A 19,287-nucleotide genomic window follows, 5' to 3' on the forward strand; every position below is an offset into this window, starting at 1 on the left:
GTTGATTGATCCGGGTACAAAAGTAGGTCACTGTATCTTAATTATAGTGCTTCACATTGTTCCTTGTTTTAGTGTAAATATTTCCCTTAATCCATACCATATAATCCTATATACTGTATCCAGCCTCTTCCCCTAATCCAACCCCACTCTCAGCCCTTTGCATATTACAGAATAGATATAATTGAGGGTTTTGCAATATTCTTATACATACTTTTACCTGTACGAGTCGTTCACTTCATAAATTTAATTGTTGATATTGGAAATTTTAGAAAGTCTGATTTCCGTTAAATGTTTTCTATCATATTGACACTCGAAATTAATCCTCATTGAACTTCAGAATAGATTTCCGCAAATATGTAATCCAAAAATAAATGTTAGCAGTATAACACGGCAAGCGGGAATTGTTCTTCCGTATTAAAGGTGAAAACATGGCAGTGTTTGTTTTGGTAATCTGTTTTATCACGGGCTTTCTCACTCTCTACAGTTATAAAGCCCATACGATTTATGAGGAGTTTGTCCATGTTGAAGGAATGTATTAAGTTCGTCTCATAATCGGCTTGATAAAAAGTAAACAATTCCCCAGATGTGTAAACTGGCATTTAGTCTTCATGAAAACAAATCCATGTGAAATAACTGACAGAACGGAAGCTGCCAACATTACAAGGAAAGGTCTTCATCTGGCATCTTGTTCATACAGGGTTACCTCCCCTTCCAGAATAAATTTTGTGTTTAAAAAAAATAAAAAGCTGTTCACATGAAATGTATGCTAGAAATGTTCGTTCCACGCAGTTGTTGTTTTGTAGTTAACATAGCAGGACTTTTTAGAATATGCGGCAAGATGTAATTGTATTGTTAACACAACAACAGTTAAAATATGCACAAGAAAAACCAGGATGAGCCCAAGTTATGTAACTTATGTTAGCTGGCAGGGTTTTGTTTGAATTGGTTTTATGGGACTGTAATTAGATAATATAAATGCCAATGTCCGCCCGATAGGGATGCACTAGTTTTCTGTTCAACACAGACCAGGCTTTCTCAAAATTCCAGCTTAGAATTAAAGCTGCACATGTGCGAAACATAATTAGTGCTGGAGATATATTTTTTTGTAAAATCTGTTCATCTGTTCTACATAGAAACCATGTTGGAAATACTACAGGCATACTTCAGGAGCAGATACAATAGTATTATCTCTCCTGAAATTTCAGGTTTCCAGCTGAGTTCAATTTCTGTTGAGAACTTGTTGTAAATTAATGAATTGTCTGTTAATTGAAAATCTTTTAATTTGAATCAGGTTAGGTGCATCAGCTAGACTCTGCATCACATTGCATGACTTCGTACAATTATAACCAACTGATGTTCGATTTTTTTAAACTTGTAAATTTTTGCCAAGCATGGCACTTCCCATGAAATGCTATCAAGAACCCAATCAATGATAATTCAAGCTTCTAAAAGATCCGGAGCTTTGGTACTTGACAACGAGAATGAATCATGATGACGGAATCCAAAAGTTAATTCTACCAGTATCTGTCCTGTTCTTACGCCTGTTGAGCAATGACTTTTTCTCACTTCCAATTCTCGTCAGAATCAGTGAAATATCTTTTCCTCCCAATCGCCAGCAATTTGCAGTTTCTATAGTGGGCCCATATGTTGTGTGGCACAGAATCGCTTTCAATTCCCATAATTTTCCATTTAAACACATTTAAAATATTGATTTTTGCAGGTTTCTCCAGTTTTAGCAGCAAGATAGTATCGCAGACATAATTGAGCTGTGATTCAATCATGGCATTTTTTCTATATATCATTATTTCGAAATTTTCACTCCGGTATTTCTTGGGAGTTGAAATGTGTTGGATTTTGATTGTATCACATGTCTCTGTATATAAACATCAAGTGTTTGGGGTATTTTAAGATAGCAGTAAGCAGATTTGGTAAAAGTTTATTCTGGAATATTGATTGAGTCACGAATTCATTGTGTCCCGTATTCAAAAGTTCTTTTGAATCCTTTCATCCCTCAAAACACTTTTGGAATAGTCCTTATGTTGGGTTATTCTATTATTGTGAAAGAATGATGGGGAATATGCTACTCTGTCAATATTTAAAAATAAATTATCGAGGATTGATTTTGTGATCATGTTAAGGAAACATTAGAGTGTTACTGAAGTTGATATAGGAGGATCCTCCATTTTAACATAGCAAAGCTTTGAGCCTTAGGAGAACCATATCCTATTAAAACAATTTATATACTAAAGTCAGGCAATTTGTCTAGCCAGGCTATAGCAGCCAGGCTATTGGATACTGGCACCATTTTCATGTTGGCCGGATGGCCCAACCAACAAGGCAGCCATTTGTAGATCTACCTTGGTATATCTTCCTTGTTTCTTCCTCAGGAGGCTAATTTCCTCTAGGAAGGTCATTTGGAATTTGTAAAAGAGTTGGAATTGAGCCTTGAGTTAGATTTTTTAATCAATGCAGGAAAATGTTACAGGGCGCTGGGGAGATGTGGAGGGAACAAAATAAATAGATCGGAGGCATATTGCCTTATTTCTGTCAGAAAAGGTAAAAATGTTGGACACTGGGGATTTCTCAGTAAGACTGAATAGATGCATTGTGTCTGAGTGCAAGAAAGGTTTGCGTGTGTGAGAGCCATAATAAGTTTGTGTTGAGTTGAAGGCCATTATGTCTGAGAGAATTACTACTCAGAAGGGGAAGTCTTCATATTGAAAGGTAGCCATGCACGAGAGTCAATATATACTCTATCCTTCTAAAGGTAATGATGAGGTAGATTAGGTGTCTGGCTTAAACAGGGGTCAAATGAGGCTCGGACAGGGGTCAAACTCACTGCTGTCCGCTCTCTTGCTATATCTTATAGGTATTCTGTTCAGGAATTAAAAAACCATCACTTTAATGTTATTTTTTCAAACAAAGATGATTTTCAAAAAAACAAAAAAAAAATAGAAAAATTTTTCACTAATTTAATAACATTCTTATTAATTATGAAATTCTTTTTTCTGGTATTCTGAAATCAGCAATATTCCAATTTCATCTGAATTGACAAAGAAATGGGAATGATTTGGAAATCTTTATCTGTTATGTCCCTAAAAATGATATTCATGTTTGTACTCTATCGACAACCTGCCATTGTTATTCTGTGAATGGGGCGAATGCTTTATGGCCGCTGTGAGACAAATCGGTGTCTTTATTGATGGCAGGAATTTTTTTTTCTTTATTACAAATTTTCTTTGCATCAAAGAATATGAAGAGGAGATTATAAATGTAAAATTAAAGCATGAATTTACGGCTGTCCTGCCGTTGGGGACAAGATCTGGAAACAAAGTCGGAGCATGCGGCCATGTTTCATTATTCTAACCTCGCACATCCATTGATTCCACGTCCATGTGTTTCGACGCAGATCTTTTGGGTCAACTTAACTATTACAACAAAACCCGTGAGACTTCCCACTCAGACAAATTTGTATTCGAAATGATTTGATTAGATAAGGCACGGTGTTGTTTGGGAGGCGGGAAAAAATATGGATATTAATAATGGCCACCGCGATGATGTCTTTCTTATTGATTTGAAGGCTTCTGGGTAAAACGCTAACACCCAAGGGATGAAGCTGATGATTAACGGCAAAATTCAATTGGATGATGACTCTCATACTGGGTACAGGACTAGATCTAAAAATAGAAACAATATTGGTGAAGCAGCAATAATTTATCTATCGAATGAGGAGTGGCGGAGGAGCAACCATTCTCCAAGGACACAATGATGCCGATAAACTAGTCCTCGCATGTCATAATTCATTTTCTCTGCTGCATTCTCCATGGCAATTCATTTTAAACATTAACTTCTCTAACGTCGAAATTAATCCTGTATATTAGATGTTTAACATGCAATTAAAAAAATGTTAAAGGAATTTTGATAGAAATACCTCATTATTTGAATAACGTAATAACGAACATTTTGGAAGGGTTTAAAGTATGGAATGTCCAGCCCCGCTTCAATACACTTAATCCCTTGTCTGTCTGTATGTCACAAAGACTGGTGTGATATCGTCCATGACCTTTTGTAGACGGACACAAAGCTTGACGGTGAGATAATCGACTTCGATTCCCCGGTATTATCCATTACTTTGTAACAGTTGTCTCAACAAAGGGAGATAATAAAGAAGCCAGGAAATGTCATCTGTATATAATGATCCTACCCTCGGGTAACCTGTCACACAAAGCGCGAAAAACTTTGACGACACCTTATACCCCAAACTTGTTTAGGGGGCTGCCAGTAATGATATCCCCTTTCAATTACAATGGTAATACCACAAGTATGTACCGCAGAGTATTAGTGATAGGGCGCTGGGATTAACAAGGGAAAAAACGGAGCATGTCTTGTTAAAACGCAAAGTCATAGAATTTTAATGAAGATTTCAGGTTTTGTCGGAAGTGTACGTGGCTTAACTATGCGATCAGACGAGTTGTAAGATGGCAGGATTAGTGTAGTGGTAATCTAGTCTCTGAATGGGATATCAAAGAGTTCTATTGTTACACGCGACACAGTGCTTTACCTGTGTCCAACATGGGGACAAAACTCCCCTAAAGTTGACTCTGTCTATACTCTTTATCCTTAGTCTAAGGACACTGAGTGGAAAAGGGGGCTAGCCATCAGTGTTTGATGGTTTGGATTATTTTTGCAGCGTTTGTCTCTTACTTAAATAAGAATTTAGTGCGACCAAATCTTAGTGGATTTTTATTGATGACGTGACCGCAAACGCAGTAGGGTGCTTGATCAGGAAAGGTGTTCTATATAATCTGCTTATAGATCATACCTAGCCTTTACATCCCTACAAAGTGATTTCAGCAAATGTCTGTCAACCTTGTGTGACAGAGTGAATCAAACATTTGGGCGGAAATTAAAGCTTGGATTAGGCATGTCAGTTTGGATCTGTATCATATTAGTGAGAAATTTAGAACTTATTGTTGTTTCACAATTCATCCTTGTTATTGAGTAAAAAATGGTCTTGACAAGTCCCTGTACATGTGTCCTTTACATTTCATCCGATTGGAGACATTGTTAGTTTTAGCATGATTCACTGAGAATTCTACTGAATAAATCCAAGGGGCACTACACCTCCGCTCTGTCAACACTATATAAGGATTGGATCAGGGATATATCAGAGGTCGTCTTTATCATCCCATTTACATCACAAATAACCACCAACTTTTTTACAGTGTTATAATAAGAGGGATGGGTGAAGAAAATTTGTATGAAATATTCCACCCTCTGAATTTTGGCTTGTAATCTTGGGTCAGCTGCCTTGTGTATTGATGTTAGCCTGGATGACGCTTGATCAGATAAACCTTGTTTGAAAAAGGAGAAGCGGATGAGATCATAATGATATTGGAAAATAAATACAATGTGGTGAACTATCAAAAACACTGTGACACCCAATTATACAGAATCTACACAAGTAGGAAACCTTCTGTGTCTGTTATTGAAAATACCGACAGAAGTTATAGGAAATTGGAGTTGTTACTTTTTGACTTTTTACCACATCATGGTAGGAAAAAAAGAATAATTGGCTTATAAGTTTACAAAGAGGGTTAAACCAACTAGATACGTAAATAATTGGTTTGAAATTTGAAAGTTTGGCTGGGTGGTTATGATAAAGGATGTATCAGGACAGAGTGTTACTGGGGAGGGGTTATTATATAAACTATAATTTTGTAGATATAGTTTGGCAGGCTAACCAGCCTTACTTCCTGTACTTGGGGTGCAGACCCAACTTTGATCTCCATTTTGACATTTACAATTGTCAACCAGTGTTCCCTGTAAGTCCATTATTTTCTGTCAAATCTGTCTTCATCAGATCCCAGCCAATATCCATAAGCAGTCTGTATGATCCTCAAGCTATTTTAACATATGCAGTGATATTTGAGTAACTTTGAATTGTGCCATTTAATAATATTTACAAAGAAATTATTTTGAAATCTTTGGTATTTTAGTTATTCAATTATTTAAAGTTAAATAGACATTTCTATTTCAAAAATTTGTGATGTTTCTGTGAGTAACATTCAATGACATTTATCAAACCTGAGTGCATTTATTTGAAAGTCAAATGTCAGGATCATAGATGTTTAGTTCATGGAATCACAACATTTACTCTTTCTCAAATGGTTATATTTCAAGTGAAACTCTTGATGGATGTTCAGTCTTAAAAGATATCAATGAAATTCAAAGTCGTGTATGTTCCATTGAGAATGTGATCTGATTGATTGTTGTTTCAGTGTAAAGAATCAATGAGTACGGTTATACAGTGTACACCTTATACAGTTGGCAGTTGACACAAAAGTCTTGATGTGTCCTACCACCTACTTGTAATGCTCAGCAAAGGAAATTCGTGAAGGGCCATCAATAATAACTTGATAGATAAGAAGGGTTGCCCTCACCCCTATCGTTAGAGCTACGAACCCTCTATATCACCCCCAACGGTAAAGTTATGAACCCTCTCGGCACCACGTCTGTAGTACACTTGTGTGGGGCCATGTCAAGTACCTGCAAAAATGTATTTGGTTGGCTAGCGTAGGTGTGAAGGTATAAGAACAAAGTTGTGACAGACTTTTCATTGATATAGAACCCAGGTATCCTTCTATGAACTTTATTAAGTTTTTGAAGAGGGTGCTCTCAGTGAGTTTTCGTGACAAGTTGCGAGTTTAACACCATCTTTATCCGCCCAGCGTTTAAGTATTGATATCCAGAGATGACATATTTCGTGCTACCCTCCAGCATTGTAATTAAGATGAAGAAACACAAACCTCACATGGGAACGTTTTATTTGTTTATGGGTCATCTGAGTCCAATGAAATCTTTAAAAGATTATTATCTGAATACTGTCTTGTCTATTATGTCCCTGGAAACATTGTCGGTTCTGCTATAAATCAGGGCTCACGACAGTGTTAACTGAATCTCAGCAGTAAAAAGTAGCATCGGAGACAAAATAAAGCCATTATATACAAGCCGATTAACCAGGGGCAGACAAGTGCCGTTATTTATTTCCAAACCTTTGTTACAAAGCAAAACTCAAGAGACATATAAACAAAACATTTTGCAGATGCTGCTTTTATTTCTCAAACCGAAAATTTGTAAACAGAGAGACGAGTCAACATTCTGTTTATTGAAGATTTTTCTTTGCCGAGTTGTAATATTTGAATGCATTCAATCTTAAAAATACAAAATAAACATTTCTATCCAATGGACACAAATGATACTGACTCACAGCCATTCATCAACATAAGTAGCAGTTAATGAATGGATTCATTAGGGTCATGATCCTCCATTTATAAAGTATTCACTAAAAAACGCTACTCTTTAAAACTGAAGTGTGGTTTAACCCTTTGATATATGAATAGTAATGTTGATCAAACCACTCCATATTCATTCCTTTATCAATATGCACCATTTCTGTGTCGGAGAAATGCCCCCCTCACAGTGATGTAAATAATTACTTAAATACCTAGACCAGTGTTGTCCAGTATATTTTTTTCAACACCGATACCTTAAGAATGTGATGTCTGAGATCCTCAGATGACCCCCAGTTTATTAAAGGTACTTCAGTTCAAATATTATCATTGGCTCCCCCACATAGATCGCACTGAAAACCTTGGAATGTTGAGCAACAATCTACCAAACGTCAAACCTTTTCAATTCGGCTGAGATATTTTTGGAGGTAAGAAAACTTCTCCAGATTTAAACATATGCATATGATTGTCTTCCTTTTGTTGGGAGAATGTCTCGCGGAATGGCAGACGACACATGTTTTATGTATTTCTCGGCTGCCAAAGATCGGTGTTTGTACAGTCAATGTCGTATGATAATAGCGGGAATCGCTTGAAGAATCTGTCTCCAATTTTGATAGGTTGACCTGTATGGGGGAAAGCTCATTATGTATTTATAAAATTCTAAAGATGTTTGGTAAGGATAAGTTGTTACATCACATCCTTGTGACGCCATACAAAAGCTACAGACTCTACACAACATATATATCACTTGTACAATGCATGTCATTTTCAGATCTCGTTTTTGAACTTGAAGAAATAAACCGCCAACTTGTTACCCATTTTCACTATAAATCATTCGTTTTAATAAGACAGTTTTTAGTAAAATCGAGAGTATATGAAAATGTGAAGAAAAGTATTTCTTTTCTCATATGAGGGTAGAAAAAATTCAAACTTGAAATTTAAAGTACTTTTTTTTTTTTTTTGCAAAATTATGTTTGCTTCAACAAAAGTACTTCTTTTGAACAAATGAACGAAGAGAGAAAAATTTAATTGAATAATTTGAATAAAATTCATATCTCTGAAAATTAAAAGCTTGTTTTTTTTTCTAAATTGTGTTTGCTTAAAGAAAAGTACTTCTTTTGAACAAATGAAAGAATAAGAGAGAAAAATTTAATTGAATGACTTTGATATAAAAACTTTTTTAAGATGTCACAGATAGTGTCGGAGCATAGAGAAACAACAGATAAACATACAGCCTGCCACCCACATTGTTTTTGGGGATAGAAATCCGAGCGCCCCCTAGTGTAATTGACACAACATGTCAATAATGTCCCCTAACTCCTGGTGTTGTGGAACTCTTCAGGACCCATGCTGTCAGGTAGGAAAGTCAGGTGCTCTCCATTAAATCATTATGACTGAGTCTGAATCAAACTGACAACCCATACAAACAGAATCATTGTCAAGCCTCTTTCACATTCTTATAATAATAACTATTATTGAAATATGCTTTATATAGCTGGCTTTCTGAACAGCATAAAAAGTGGGCTGTCCACTTTATCTTTTTAATAGATTTACCAAATAGACATTTTTGACGTGAAGAAGTGTTTATTTTATTGCCACATGTATACTGATCAATACAAACTAAATATTGACAAATATGCATCATTGAAAGGATTTGATATTCCTGAGGAAGGATTGATGGTATTATGTTTGTCAGAGATATTTGTCAATATTATCGTTCTCTGTTACGCGTGTGATGCATGTGATTTATACGATTTATACTGATCCTGTATATGAACTGTTCAAATAAGTCTGACAAGTCCTGCTGTCAAGTCGTTTTTGATTGGACAAGTTTATATAACTGTTCTGGTCCATCATTATATGACAGAACTCGATTTACAGTGGTCTGGAGTACGTCACAGAGTTAAGCATGGCTCTGTTTCGAAACTAATCATATGTTTGTTGGATTTGGTATTATTCAAACGCAAGTTTGATATTGAATAATTCTGCGATCTGAGACGTATTTTGACATTTGCTATGGGCCTTTGATCATGTCAACTTGGTGCTGTTTTTATGTAATAATACACTGTTTAACTACAAAATATCCCTTCTGGACAAAGACAGACATTAAGCTGAAACAATTTCTGTTCAAGTCACTGATTTTCTTTATCGTGTGTATGATTTGAATAAAAACAAAAACAAAACAAAAAGTCAGATTTAATCTTATTCAAGGGACGTACATGGAAATAGGAATAAAAAACCATGTATAACTGTTGGAGAACAAGATCAGGTTAGAAATTTCATTATATTTTCTAAAGGTACATGGTTGAAGAGGGATCAGACTTTAAAACTATAGTGCATCACATCTAGATGTGACAATCTGCGATTTCTTTATTTGTATGATACACTTGTCAATGATAGTCAAAGGTCATGAGAATCTCTTTAAACCGAAGGTCATCAGTTGTGTCCAAGATCATATGATATTGCAGTTTATAGCTACCATGGCAACCATTGTCTTCATAAGTGGTACAGTTGTGTTCAGCATCATTTATGATAGAAGTACTGTTCAAAATAAGTAATTGTACCATTTAATCACACCTTTGAGAGGCTCGGTAGAGAAGGGGGAAATGACAAGCCAAAAATACAACATAGCAGCATTCTGTATCCTTCTTCTTATAGTGAACTTTGTCTGTGATGAATATTCAACGGGAATACAGTAGTGTTGTTTCATTCAAAATAAGTGTTGTTTTATTTACACTGACATAGGTGAGACTGTTGAAGATCGTTTTGTATCGTCGGGATTCAAAGACACCATGAACATATGGCTCCATCTTTATGAGTGTAGTACAATGTTATTTCACCTTTAGTGATTTTTTACGACATTTTATGGCTATTTACTCTTTGGACTCGCCATAGCCAAAAAAATCATAAACTTCAAAATAGGGTTTTAATGAGAGGGAGGTGTTCGTAAAATCTGAAATATCTACAGAGAGTTTCTGAACGGTTTATTGACTCAGAAAACACAAAGTTACTTGGAACAAGTTATCTCTGCATATAATCAAACTGAAAATCTTTTGGTGTTTTATAAAATCTTTCGGTGTTTTATAAAATCTTTTGGTGAAGAGACAAGATCAAAATTAGACTAGGTAGCTGTGAAGTTTCCAGATTAAAAAAAAGTATGAAAGATTGAGTAAGTTTTAGCTTTCAAACTAGTAATTGTTCTTTTGTTGTCACATACAAGACATCATATGTTGTATTTCACAGTGATCATTGATTATTAAACAATTTATATCAATATTTAAACGTGTCATCTGTTCATCCAAAATTCTGTTAAATATCTTTCATGAACTTTCTCATGAGATTTTTGCCTACCCCTATATAGAAACCTTTTGAAAAAAGAAAGATTTAAAGGTAGATTGAAGTAGCTGGCCTTTTGGCCGATGTATGACATAGCAATGACATTATAATTCGGAGTAGGGTGATTGTAAGCCTGACATTGTCGCCAGTAATCTGGTATTTGTCACCTGACTTTGACAAGAGATCTGTTTATGTAACGTCATGGCCAACTCCCCCTTCTACAGGCAAACTAAACCCCTTAAACTCTCGTCTTTACTTACAAAAACAATTACTGACATGTCTCTGACATATCTACCTGACATGAGGACGGTCAATGAAAAATAACATTCATTTATTTCCTTTGGCCAAAGTCCTCTTGACCTAGAATGTGACAATGTCAGGTATGCCAAATTTTAAATTAAATTTCCATGTATCGTGGAGTTCAATAATTATTCCAACAATTTTGACAACTGTCGACTTAAAACTTATCAATTTATCAATGTTACCTATATTCTTTGTTTGTGTCTTCTTTACAATGGTCAAGACTTTTGTTGCAATAAAGCTGGATTGTTCCAATATTTGTTTTTGTTTGTAAAATTTAGAGTTTCAAAATGCTATTAAGATACACCCACACAAATGTCTTTGTTATTTTAAGAAACTAATCAAAATGAAAATCAAATGTGTTCCTGAATAAGAAATTCATTCAAGTTTTCATACCGCTACCGATGTGTTAAATAGAGGGAGATGTTTGTTTACAATGTACAGGTAAAAAATCGAAGATACCCGGTAATTGTGGTGATGATTGCCCTACCTGGGCACACTCCCGTTGGCAAGGGGCACCTGTAGTGACGAAGGGTTATTTGTCAACGTAACACTTTAAATTGATGGTTCAGGGTCGACTCGGGTCTCAGCGAACATTTTGTCGTAGTTTTGCTGGTATTATTTATTTCCTGTTGTCTCTGCGTTTTATCAGGGAGCTTAGGGAAGGCTCATCATAAGTCCTTGTCAAATACTACGGGTAGAGGAGGGAGTCACCTGGAGCCTGTCCGTTAGTCTCCATTGAAACAATCGTACCTGTAGTCTGACGAGCGTCCACATAATACAGACATGGATACCGTGAAATGTTTCACTTCAAATCTAGTTCAGGGTTTTATACACAATATCCATAGTTTTGTGCAAGAATAATTATCAATTGTTATTTTGATAGAAAATTTAGAAAATTAAACCTTTAAAAAAAATCTAAATTATTTTGAAAATTCTGCAAAAAAATATCAAAATTATTTAGGTATGACTCCAGAGTCCCTCTTTTCCATGCCTTTCTCTTTGCCAGATCCTGTTCCCTTCTGGCAATACAGCGTTGTTTTAAAGTCTCGCTTATGGACATGCTGGAGCAATGCATTGTATAAATAAATGTTAATATCATAGAAAATACTTGGAATCCATATAGATTCCTACAATTCCCTCATTCATTTCCATAATTTGAGAAACTCTGAGATTTTGCCCGACATGCCACTGTTTATTTCGATCAATATTTTGTGAATTCATTCTCCAGCTTTCAAAAATAGACAACCACCACTATTTCTATGGCTGCATCAAGCCGTTAAAGTAGAACTTCTGAGTCGTATAATTCACATTTATATCATTCACGAGAGATTGGAAATCAAAAGAAAAATTTGACATTCCTCAAATAAATTGAAATACCTGCACACTGCAGAATTGCTTTTATTGTGCATAAAGTACTGTAAAATTGCACGAGAAGTTCATAGCTGTTTGAGGAGAGCAGGACTGAAATGTTTGTAATGTTGTATTATTTAAATGACTTTGACACATAAACCCTGGGGCCAAGAGAGAGTATGTAAAATGCTAGGGAATATTTAACAATGAATGCAGAGAATTTTTTCAAATCTTTGGCATCTGTTTTCACATAGGAGTTTTTTGATAAAAAAGGTATAAATAATTTGTTTGAGTACGGAGGATAAGGCACATGTTTATACAAAAACTCCTACAGAAATACTATTTTCTTATGTTTAAAACCACTTTTATTGTTCTTTTCAAATAAGACATGATTTAATGTACAATGATATAATGTTTTTGTTTTAAGTGGGTGTCTCTGTATGTCCCCTTTGATCGCTATTACATTCAAAGGTAGCCATTGCGATATTGCTCAATAAGCTACTTGAAGGATTTATTTCTAGTGGTCTGGCTCTTTGGATCACATTATCTATCTGTCCAAATCAGCTTTTTTCTGGTATTTATCAAACATCAAAGACATGGAAGGATCCCGGTTATTGTTTCTAAAACAAAAACAATGAATACCTGACCAATCTTGTTAGATATTTCCTGGAGATGTATTCAGAAGAAAAACAAAGATTCGCTATATCTGAAGTCTACATGTGATGTAATTTTAAGTGAACAAATGAGTGTGGTCCTGACAGTGAAATACGCACAGACATTAGTCAGGATAAAGTACACTACACATTTTCCAAAGTATGTGATGGGGAAAAAAAAGAATCGGAGGGGAAAAAAAAGATAAATTCCTGGTCAAAGATTGGTGTGTCGCCATAGTAACTTGGCAGGACACACAGACAGACATACCAAAATAGCAGCAGAGCAGCTTGTGTGATATGAATTATGGAGTGTTATGCAAACGAGATGGTGTCCTTTGTTTACCGAGTCTGTCAGCCTGCATACCATTGTGTAAAAACGTTAGTTAGGGAGATGTAGCTATTGTTGTATGTGTGGGGCCAGTAGTATCACCTATTGACACTTTCTGATTAAATCTGGACATGGTCTAATTAAAGCTGTTAAAGATGCCTGGTCTAGTACTGGACTTGAGTGGGATTGGCAAATTGATATAAACAGGGATGGGGATAGTAATAATGAAGAAAGTCAATGACAGAAGATTTAGAATTAGAACATTTTTCATTGTTGATGAAAAAAAATCTTACTTTACATTTTTATGCACCACCATGAAATAATATTGATTTGGTGGGAGGGGGAGAATATAAGCATTTACTTATGTCCGTGCTGACTCGGCCATCCTGTTCCATTGCATATCATTGTGTCCTGTCCTGTTCCACTTTAGGCTTACGTATATATAGAGGCCTTTTGGCATATATGTCTGTTCTATAGTTTTATTTTATGCAAATATGTCAGTATTTTGTTGTATACTAATGTATTTTTCTTCTTTTTAATTTCAGGTAAGTTCTCTTTGATAATTGGAGTATTAATGTGCAAATGCAGACAAACGGATGGGTAGTAAGTTACAGACATTTTCCGTGTATCACCTATGCTAATTCCAGTCATACGTCCCAAAGGTTTATTGAATCAGTTTTAAGATATGCAGGCCCTTTCAACCTTTTCCCATGAAACTATTTCAGCATTCGTTTTCACTATCTGTCTAATCTTTTGTAGTTCAGATTTTAATGCCTTTTGACCTGAAGATTTCATTTCACAAAAAAAACAAGGGAAAAAATTCTGGCATGCATTGAAACAAAGAGTTGGGTGTAGTTAGAAATTCCTGAGCAGCTATGCACAGTTGCACACTGAAATAAAAGCGCTGTGCTCCGTATACAGGCCATGCTGTCTCATTATGACCGAAAGCTTGATAACAACTTTGACAGAGGAGGAGAGAAGGTACACAGTTGTTCACTTTTGTCTAAAACACTTCTCCTTATTTCCTCTTGATAAACATAACCCAGTTATAATTGTTTTCCTCACAACTTTATGAATGTTTCAAGTATTAATTTAGGAAATGAAATGAGAAAACACGACCCACTTAAATAAATTTAATAAAGATACATATGAGGTCTACGCTGTTATCCCTACATTGGAGTGTGCTTTTTAGAAGTGATACGGTGCATCCTTGCCGATCCACTTGTGTCCTCAGTAATGAAGACTTAAGCCCCAGTTTATCAGTTTGCCTGTTACCACATGTAAAAACAGAAATGAAAGTGTCATCTTAGGTTGTTTGGGTCATGTTTTCGAGTCTGCATGTCTATGATACATAATGCTAGAATGATTATTCTGTGTTTACTTTCTGACAAGAGCTTCTGTGTATATAGACTTTGTATATTGTAGTTGTCGTCTGCCAAACGGATGCAGGAATTAGGTAATGAAAAGAGAAAAAAAAAATTACTGCATTACCAATTACTTAAAAAAAATGGAAATTTTTTAAAATGTTTGAAACGATATGTAACTATTGATGTCAGTCATTGTGTTGTCATGACAACCAAAGATTTATTCACTAGATAAAGTCTGGAAGGCCGTTCTGTAAAGGGAAGATAACTCTGAGTTCATGTTGGAAATTTATAGATTGGTGCCATGTTTCTACCAGAATTTTCGTTCATACATGTCCTTGGTCCAGTTATATTAGTTGCTGTCCCTTTCCAACGTGACCCAAGGCTGTGTTTGTCTGGCTCGATGGCTAGTTCTTTGTTCATAGTACACTTGGTAAACGTTGTCGTAATGTTTTGTGCACTCCAACCAAATAGACAAGCCGAAGTACTTGAAGAAATACACACATTTGCTATATAATATAACACGGAAATGTAGTCATCTGCTTGTAATCTGGAAAAGGAGATCATTTACGATTCCTATTCTACATGTTACGCATCTATTTCCTGTTTCCTGTTACTGAGTTTTCAAAGGTATTCATAATATTTATCACGTTTCCATTTTATTTTCCACTAACCAGTTGGAATAGAAATGGCTATTGATATATGTGTCTTGTGTATAAAAACTGGTCTAAATCTTTAATGATTATGAGAAAGTGGTCTTCATCAGGTCTGGCTTAGATCTGATGAAATGTTTTTTGTTCACCGAGAAACCACTGTAAAACACTAATGTGTTCTTCGTGGCTAACAAATAACTTCTGCTTTCATGAATGAGCTGAAGTCATTATGACAAAAACTTTAAACAGTTCTGCCTGCAGCAGGCTTGTGGATTTTTTCACCTTCTACATTAACTTTATTTTTTGTTTTGCAAAACTGAATGGAATTTCTGCCACAATGTTTCTGACATCCTAACAGCCATATACAGTGGCTCGTTTTTGTAGGTTTTTTTTTGTTGGCGTTGATCTGTCTAATCCTGCCGTACACAAGGTGTACCTTCCTAATCAACAGACTGTAATGTTTTATCTGACACCAGCCCCAGAACGTGTGCTGATGAGCCATTATTGGAGCATGGCCTGACAGGACAAACTTGTCTGTTGTCTGGCCCCACAGGCTAGTACCTAGATACTATCAAGCCACATGTTTCTCTTCCACCCTCAGTTTTATTTCCTGTTTTTGTGGACCTTGGAGATTTTTCACTACCTTTTACACCAGATAGATTTGTTCCTGCACAAAAAAAGTTCTTCACTGCTATCATATTCTACAGATTACTATGTTGTTTAAATGCTGGTATCAGATTTCTGGTATCTGAGGTAAAAAAGATTTAAAAAAAAGATTTTCCAAAAGTTTACAAATAAGATATTTTAGTGATAAATTATGCTATTTCAGGTCAATAGTTGAACCTTAGTAGCAATGAACTCCAAGATCTGTTAATGTCAAAGCATTTCATTGACCATGACCATGCAAAGCTTCATTGGAAATATTTTGTAAAAGTAAAATACTCATATCACTGAAATTTAAAAAGGTTCAAAATACTTTTGATTCAAAGTTGCATTACTAAAAGACTGAAAATAGGTCGGAAAGCTTGCCATATTCCTACACCTTGTGAGATATCAAAAGTTGGTCTGACTGCATGTGCACGTGTTTCTTATAATTATTTGAAAATATTATTGGTCAGCAAAATGAATTTACTTAAGTGACAGAAACAAGATCTGTTTGTGTACATGTGGTAATTGGTTAGATTTGAGAAATAACATTTTGTAAATTAATACTGTGACTTACAGAAAAAATAAACTTCCAAGGCAATTTGAGGAAATTTCCCATGATCCTATACCCTTGTCAGCATGTGGCTATCCAGCATATCAAGGGTCAGGAGGTCAGTAAAAAAGCTACAATGATCATCAAAAAGCGTTACAGTGACCAGAGGTGTGTAACATGAACCAGTGTTAGAGCTCTAATGGTGTGTCGACATGTGTTTTATTATTAAAAGCCAGTGAAATAGGATCTAGATTGACCAAGGTGGACTGACCATAGTGAGAAAAACCTGATCTGCCCCTCCGCTCTTATCTATGTCAATGTTTGTTTTTTTCTGTAGACATTTTTCGTATCAATTACAGTAAAGTATCAAATAATTAAGTTTATTTTCCACGATTTTCAGGCTGAGAATTATCCAGGAACTATTTTTGATTAGGCGCGGTTCTGCACATCAGGAGGGGGTACATCTGGTACTGTTTAATGCTGTTTTCTCCTTTTATATATACCTTATACTGTAAACTGAAGGAGTGAATTTTAGGGGTTGTGTGTCAGAAAAAATAAACAAAGAATAGAAAGAAAGAAAACAAGTTGTGAAAGTGACAATAACTGTGATTTGACCACTGAGCTAATTAGTAAAGATCTTGACCACTGGAAGGCACTATGTCGTATACACTGGGTCTTAATCACTGGGACTCGCACCACGGTGTAACTGGTGTTTACCACTGGAAATGACCAGTACCTCTGCGTTGACCATTGGTGCTCTCCGGTCCAGTTACTAGACCTTTACCATCCAAACTGACCAGTATTAGACCTTTACCATCCAAACTGACCAGTATTGAGCAGAGAAAACCAATACCTGCTGCTCATTATAGAAAAGCATCAGTTCTGTCCATAGCTCTTCAAATAGTCATCATGCTATTTGTATGGTCATCAACATGCTTTACTGGTCATCAGGGAGGTGATGTTTCCACCTCCTCAAGGCTGATCATTCCAAGGAAGCAGAGAATTCTAGACTTGTATAAGACAAACAATCTGTGATTCATTTGCTGTAAATCAGTGATAGATGGAGGCTCCAAGTATTCAGGGCATTCCTAGTGTAATTTAGACTCTGCTGGTTTGGTATCTACACAGCTGTATACAAAACTACACATGTTACTGACTTCCTAAACAAAGAGCCATGTTTTGTCTCTTCCTTCCAAGGGCTTTTCAGCAGCTACCATGTCAAATTATCCAACTGTCCCTTTCTTCAAGGTTGTTTCTCATCTCTAGATCTTCCAAGGGCAATTTTTCTATTTCCAATGGTTTGCACTTTTAACTTTTTACTTCTTTTATTATCTGTTCTTTGTTTTTTCATCCTTTTGTCTCTCCAGATCTTTTGCCTTCTTATCAATGTCTCTTTTTTCCAAACTATTTGTTTCATTTCATATTGTACTTGGATTGTCTATAATTCCCCACACACCTAGTAATCAAAAAATGAGACTGCTTAATGATTTGTCTTTGCCACTAATCCTCCAGACAAAACAAAGATCAAAGTCTTTTCTCTGCTTGTTACTGGTGAAGGTTCTTGTAAGAAAGTATTGTTCATGTAAAACATTTCAATGAAGCAGACTTTCAGGAACCACATTTACGAGGTACCATTAATAATAACCCAGGTAGTACTGTCAGGTCTCATCAAATCTTGTAATCTTGGTCCTTTGAAAGCTTGTCATGTGATAAGACTGACTGTGTGGTATTCAGTTGTTAGAAGAGCATGTTATTGTTGGGCAATCTTAATTATTATCTTACATCATGTTGTCTGTTTCCTGTGCTTCAGTTCGTGCTGTATACACTGAATGATCTCCGCGAATTTGCGGTGGTTCTAGTGGTACCGGGGTTACGTACACATGGTTCTAGTTTTACAATTCCAGGTTCTAGTCTAAACAGAAAATTACGTGTAGGGCAACGCAGGTGTACACTAACCAACCGAAAATATAAAACCTTGATGACCTTGATGAATGATGTGAAAACATCAAGTGAAGATGTATATTATATATAGATATAGATGAATAATTTGGTCGGCAGTTTATGGAAGAGGCTAACCATGCAGATGACTTGGCAGTGCAATACTGTGCATGTTGTGTGTACATTTGAGGATATTCTATAGCTTCCAGCAAGAGTTATCGTAATTTCAAGGATAAAGTTATAGATTGTATGGTAATTCTGACCCGCTTTTCATCTAAATTGGCACATTTTTGATGTCTGGAAAACTTCCAGAAATGGAGCATGGAGTGCAGTTCTGTGTACGTGTGCGAGTGCTGTCTACGACTCTGGTGCCGAAGTTGTTCCTTAAGCTCCCAAATTCTCCCCACCCACCTGTATAAGTTCACCTAAATGTTTGGCTAGGGTGGCAATTTGTATACTCAAGTCAGCGGTAATTTCTTATGGAAGGTCTTACATGTCTACAAGTACATGTAGAATTACCTGGCCTGTTTGAGGTCATGTTCCTTACTTATAGAGGTGTGACAGACATACATTAGATAGGCATATGGTCTTCTGTAGCAATAACTACACAAAATCATTTCCAATGTCAGCACAGCGGTAACTTTCCCAGTCATAAAAACAACACTGGAAATGGTTACTTTCTATGTATTAGGAAACTAGATTTTAACATTATTATATCTTTGTACAGTTACGACTGCCATTTTCTAATTCAAGTCTAATTTGAGAGCCTGGGATCTTACTGTAAGACCTTTCATGGACCGCGTTCATTGGTAGGCTAATGGTTTACAAAGTGGTACAAATAAACTCAGCATTTCTGGTAACTCCTGAAGAAT

At 35.8% G+C, this 19,287-nt stretch overlaps 1 protein-coding gene across 4 annotated transcripts in view; it reads left to right on the forward strand.

Annotated features, from left to right (window-relative positions):
• Positions 1–19,287, forward strand: part of LOC138321252 (discoidin domain-containing receptor 2-like) — a 245,975-nt gene that overhangs the window by 137,469 nt on the left and 89,219 nt on the right. Inside the window, exon 1 of one of the 4 annotated variants that reach the window (XM_069264799.1) lies at positions 1–22. The exons of the other annotated variants lie outside the window; for them this stretch is intronic. Within the exon in view, the coding sequence (XP_069120900.1) occupies position 22 (1 nt within the window). The 5' untranslated portion in view covers positions 1–21. The remainder of the gene's footprint in view (positions 23–19,287) is intronic. 4 annotated transcript variants of the gene reach the window in all.

The sequence above is a fragment of the Argopecten irradians genome, chromosome 4 (genome assembly GCF_041381155.1).
Source record: "Argopecten irradians isolate NY chromosome 4, Ai_NY, whole genome shotgun sequence".
Classification (NCBI taxonomy): domain Eukaryota; kingdom Metazoa; phylum Mollusca; class Bivalvia; order Pectinida; family Pectinidae; genus Argopecten; species Argopecten irradians.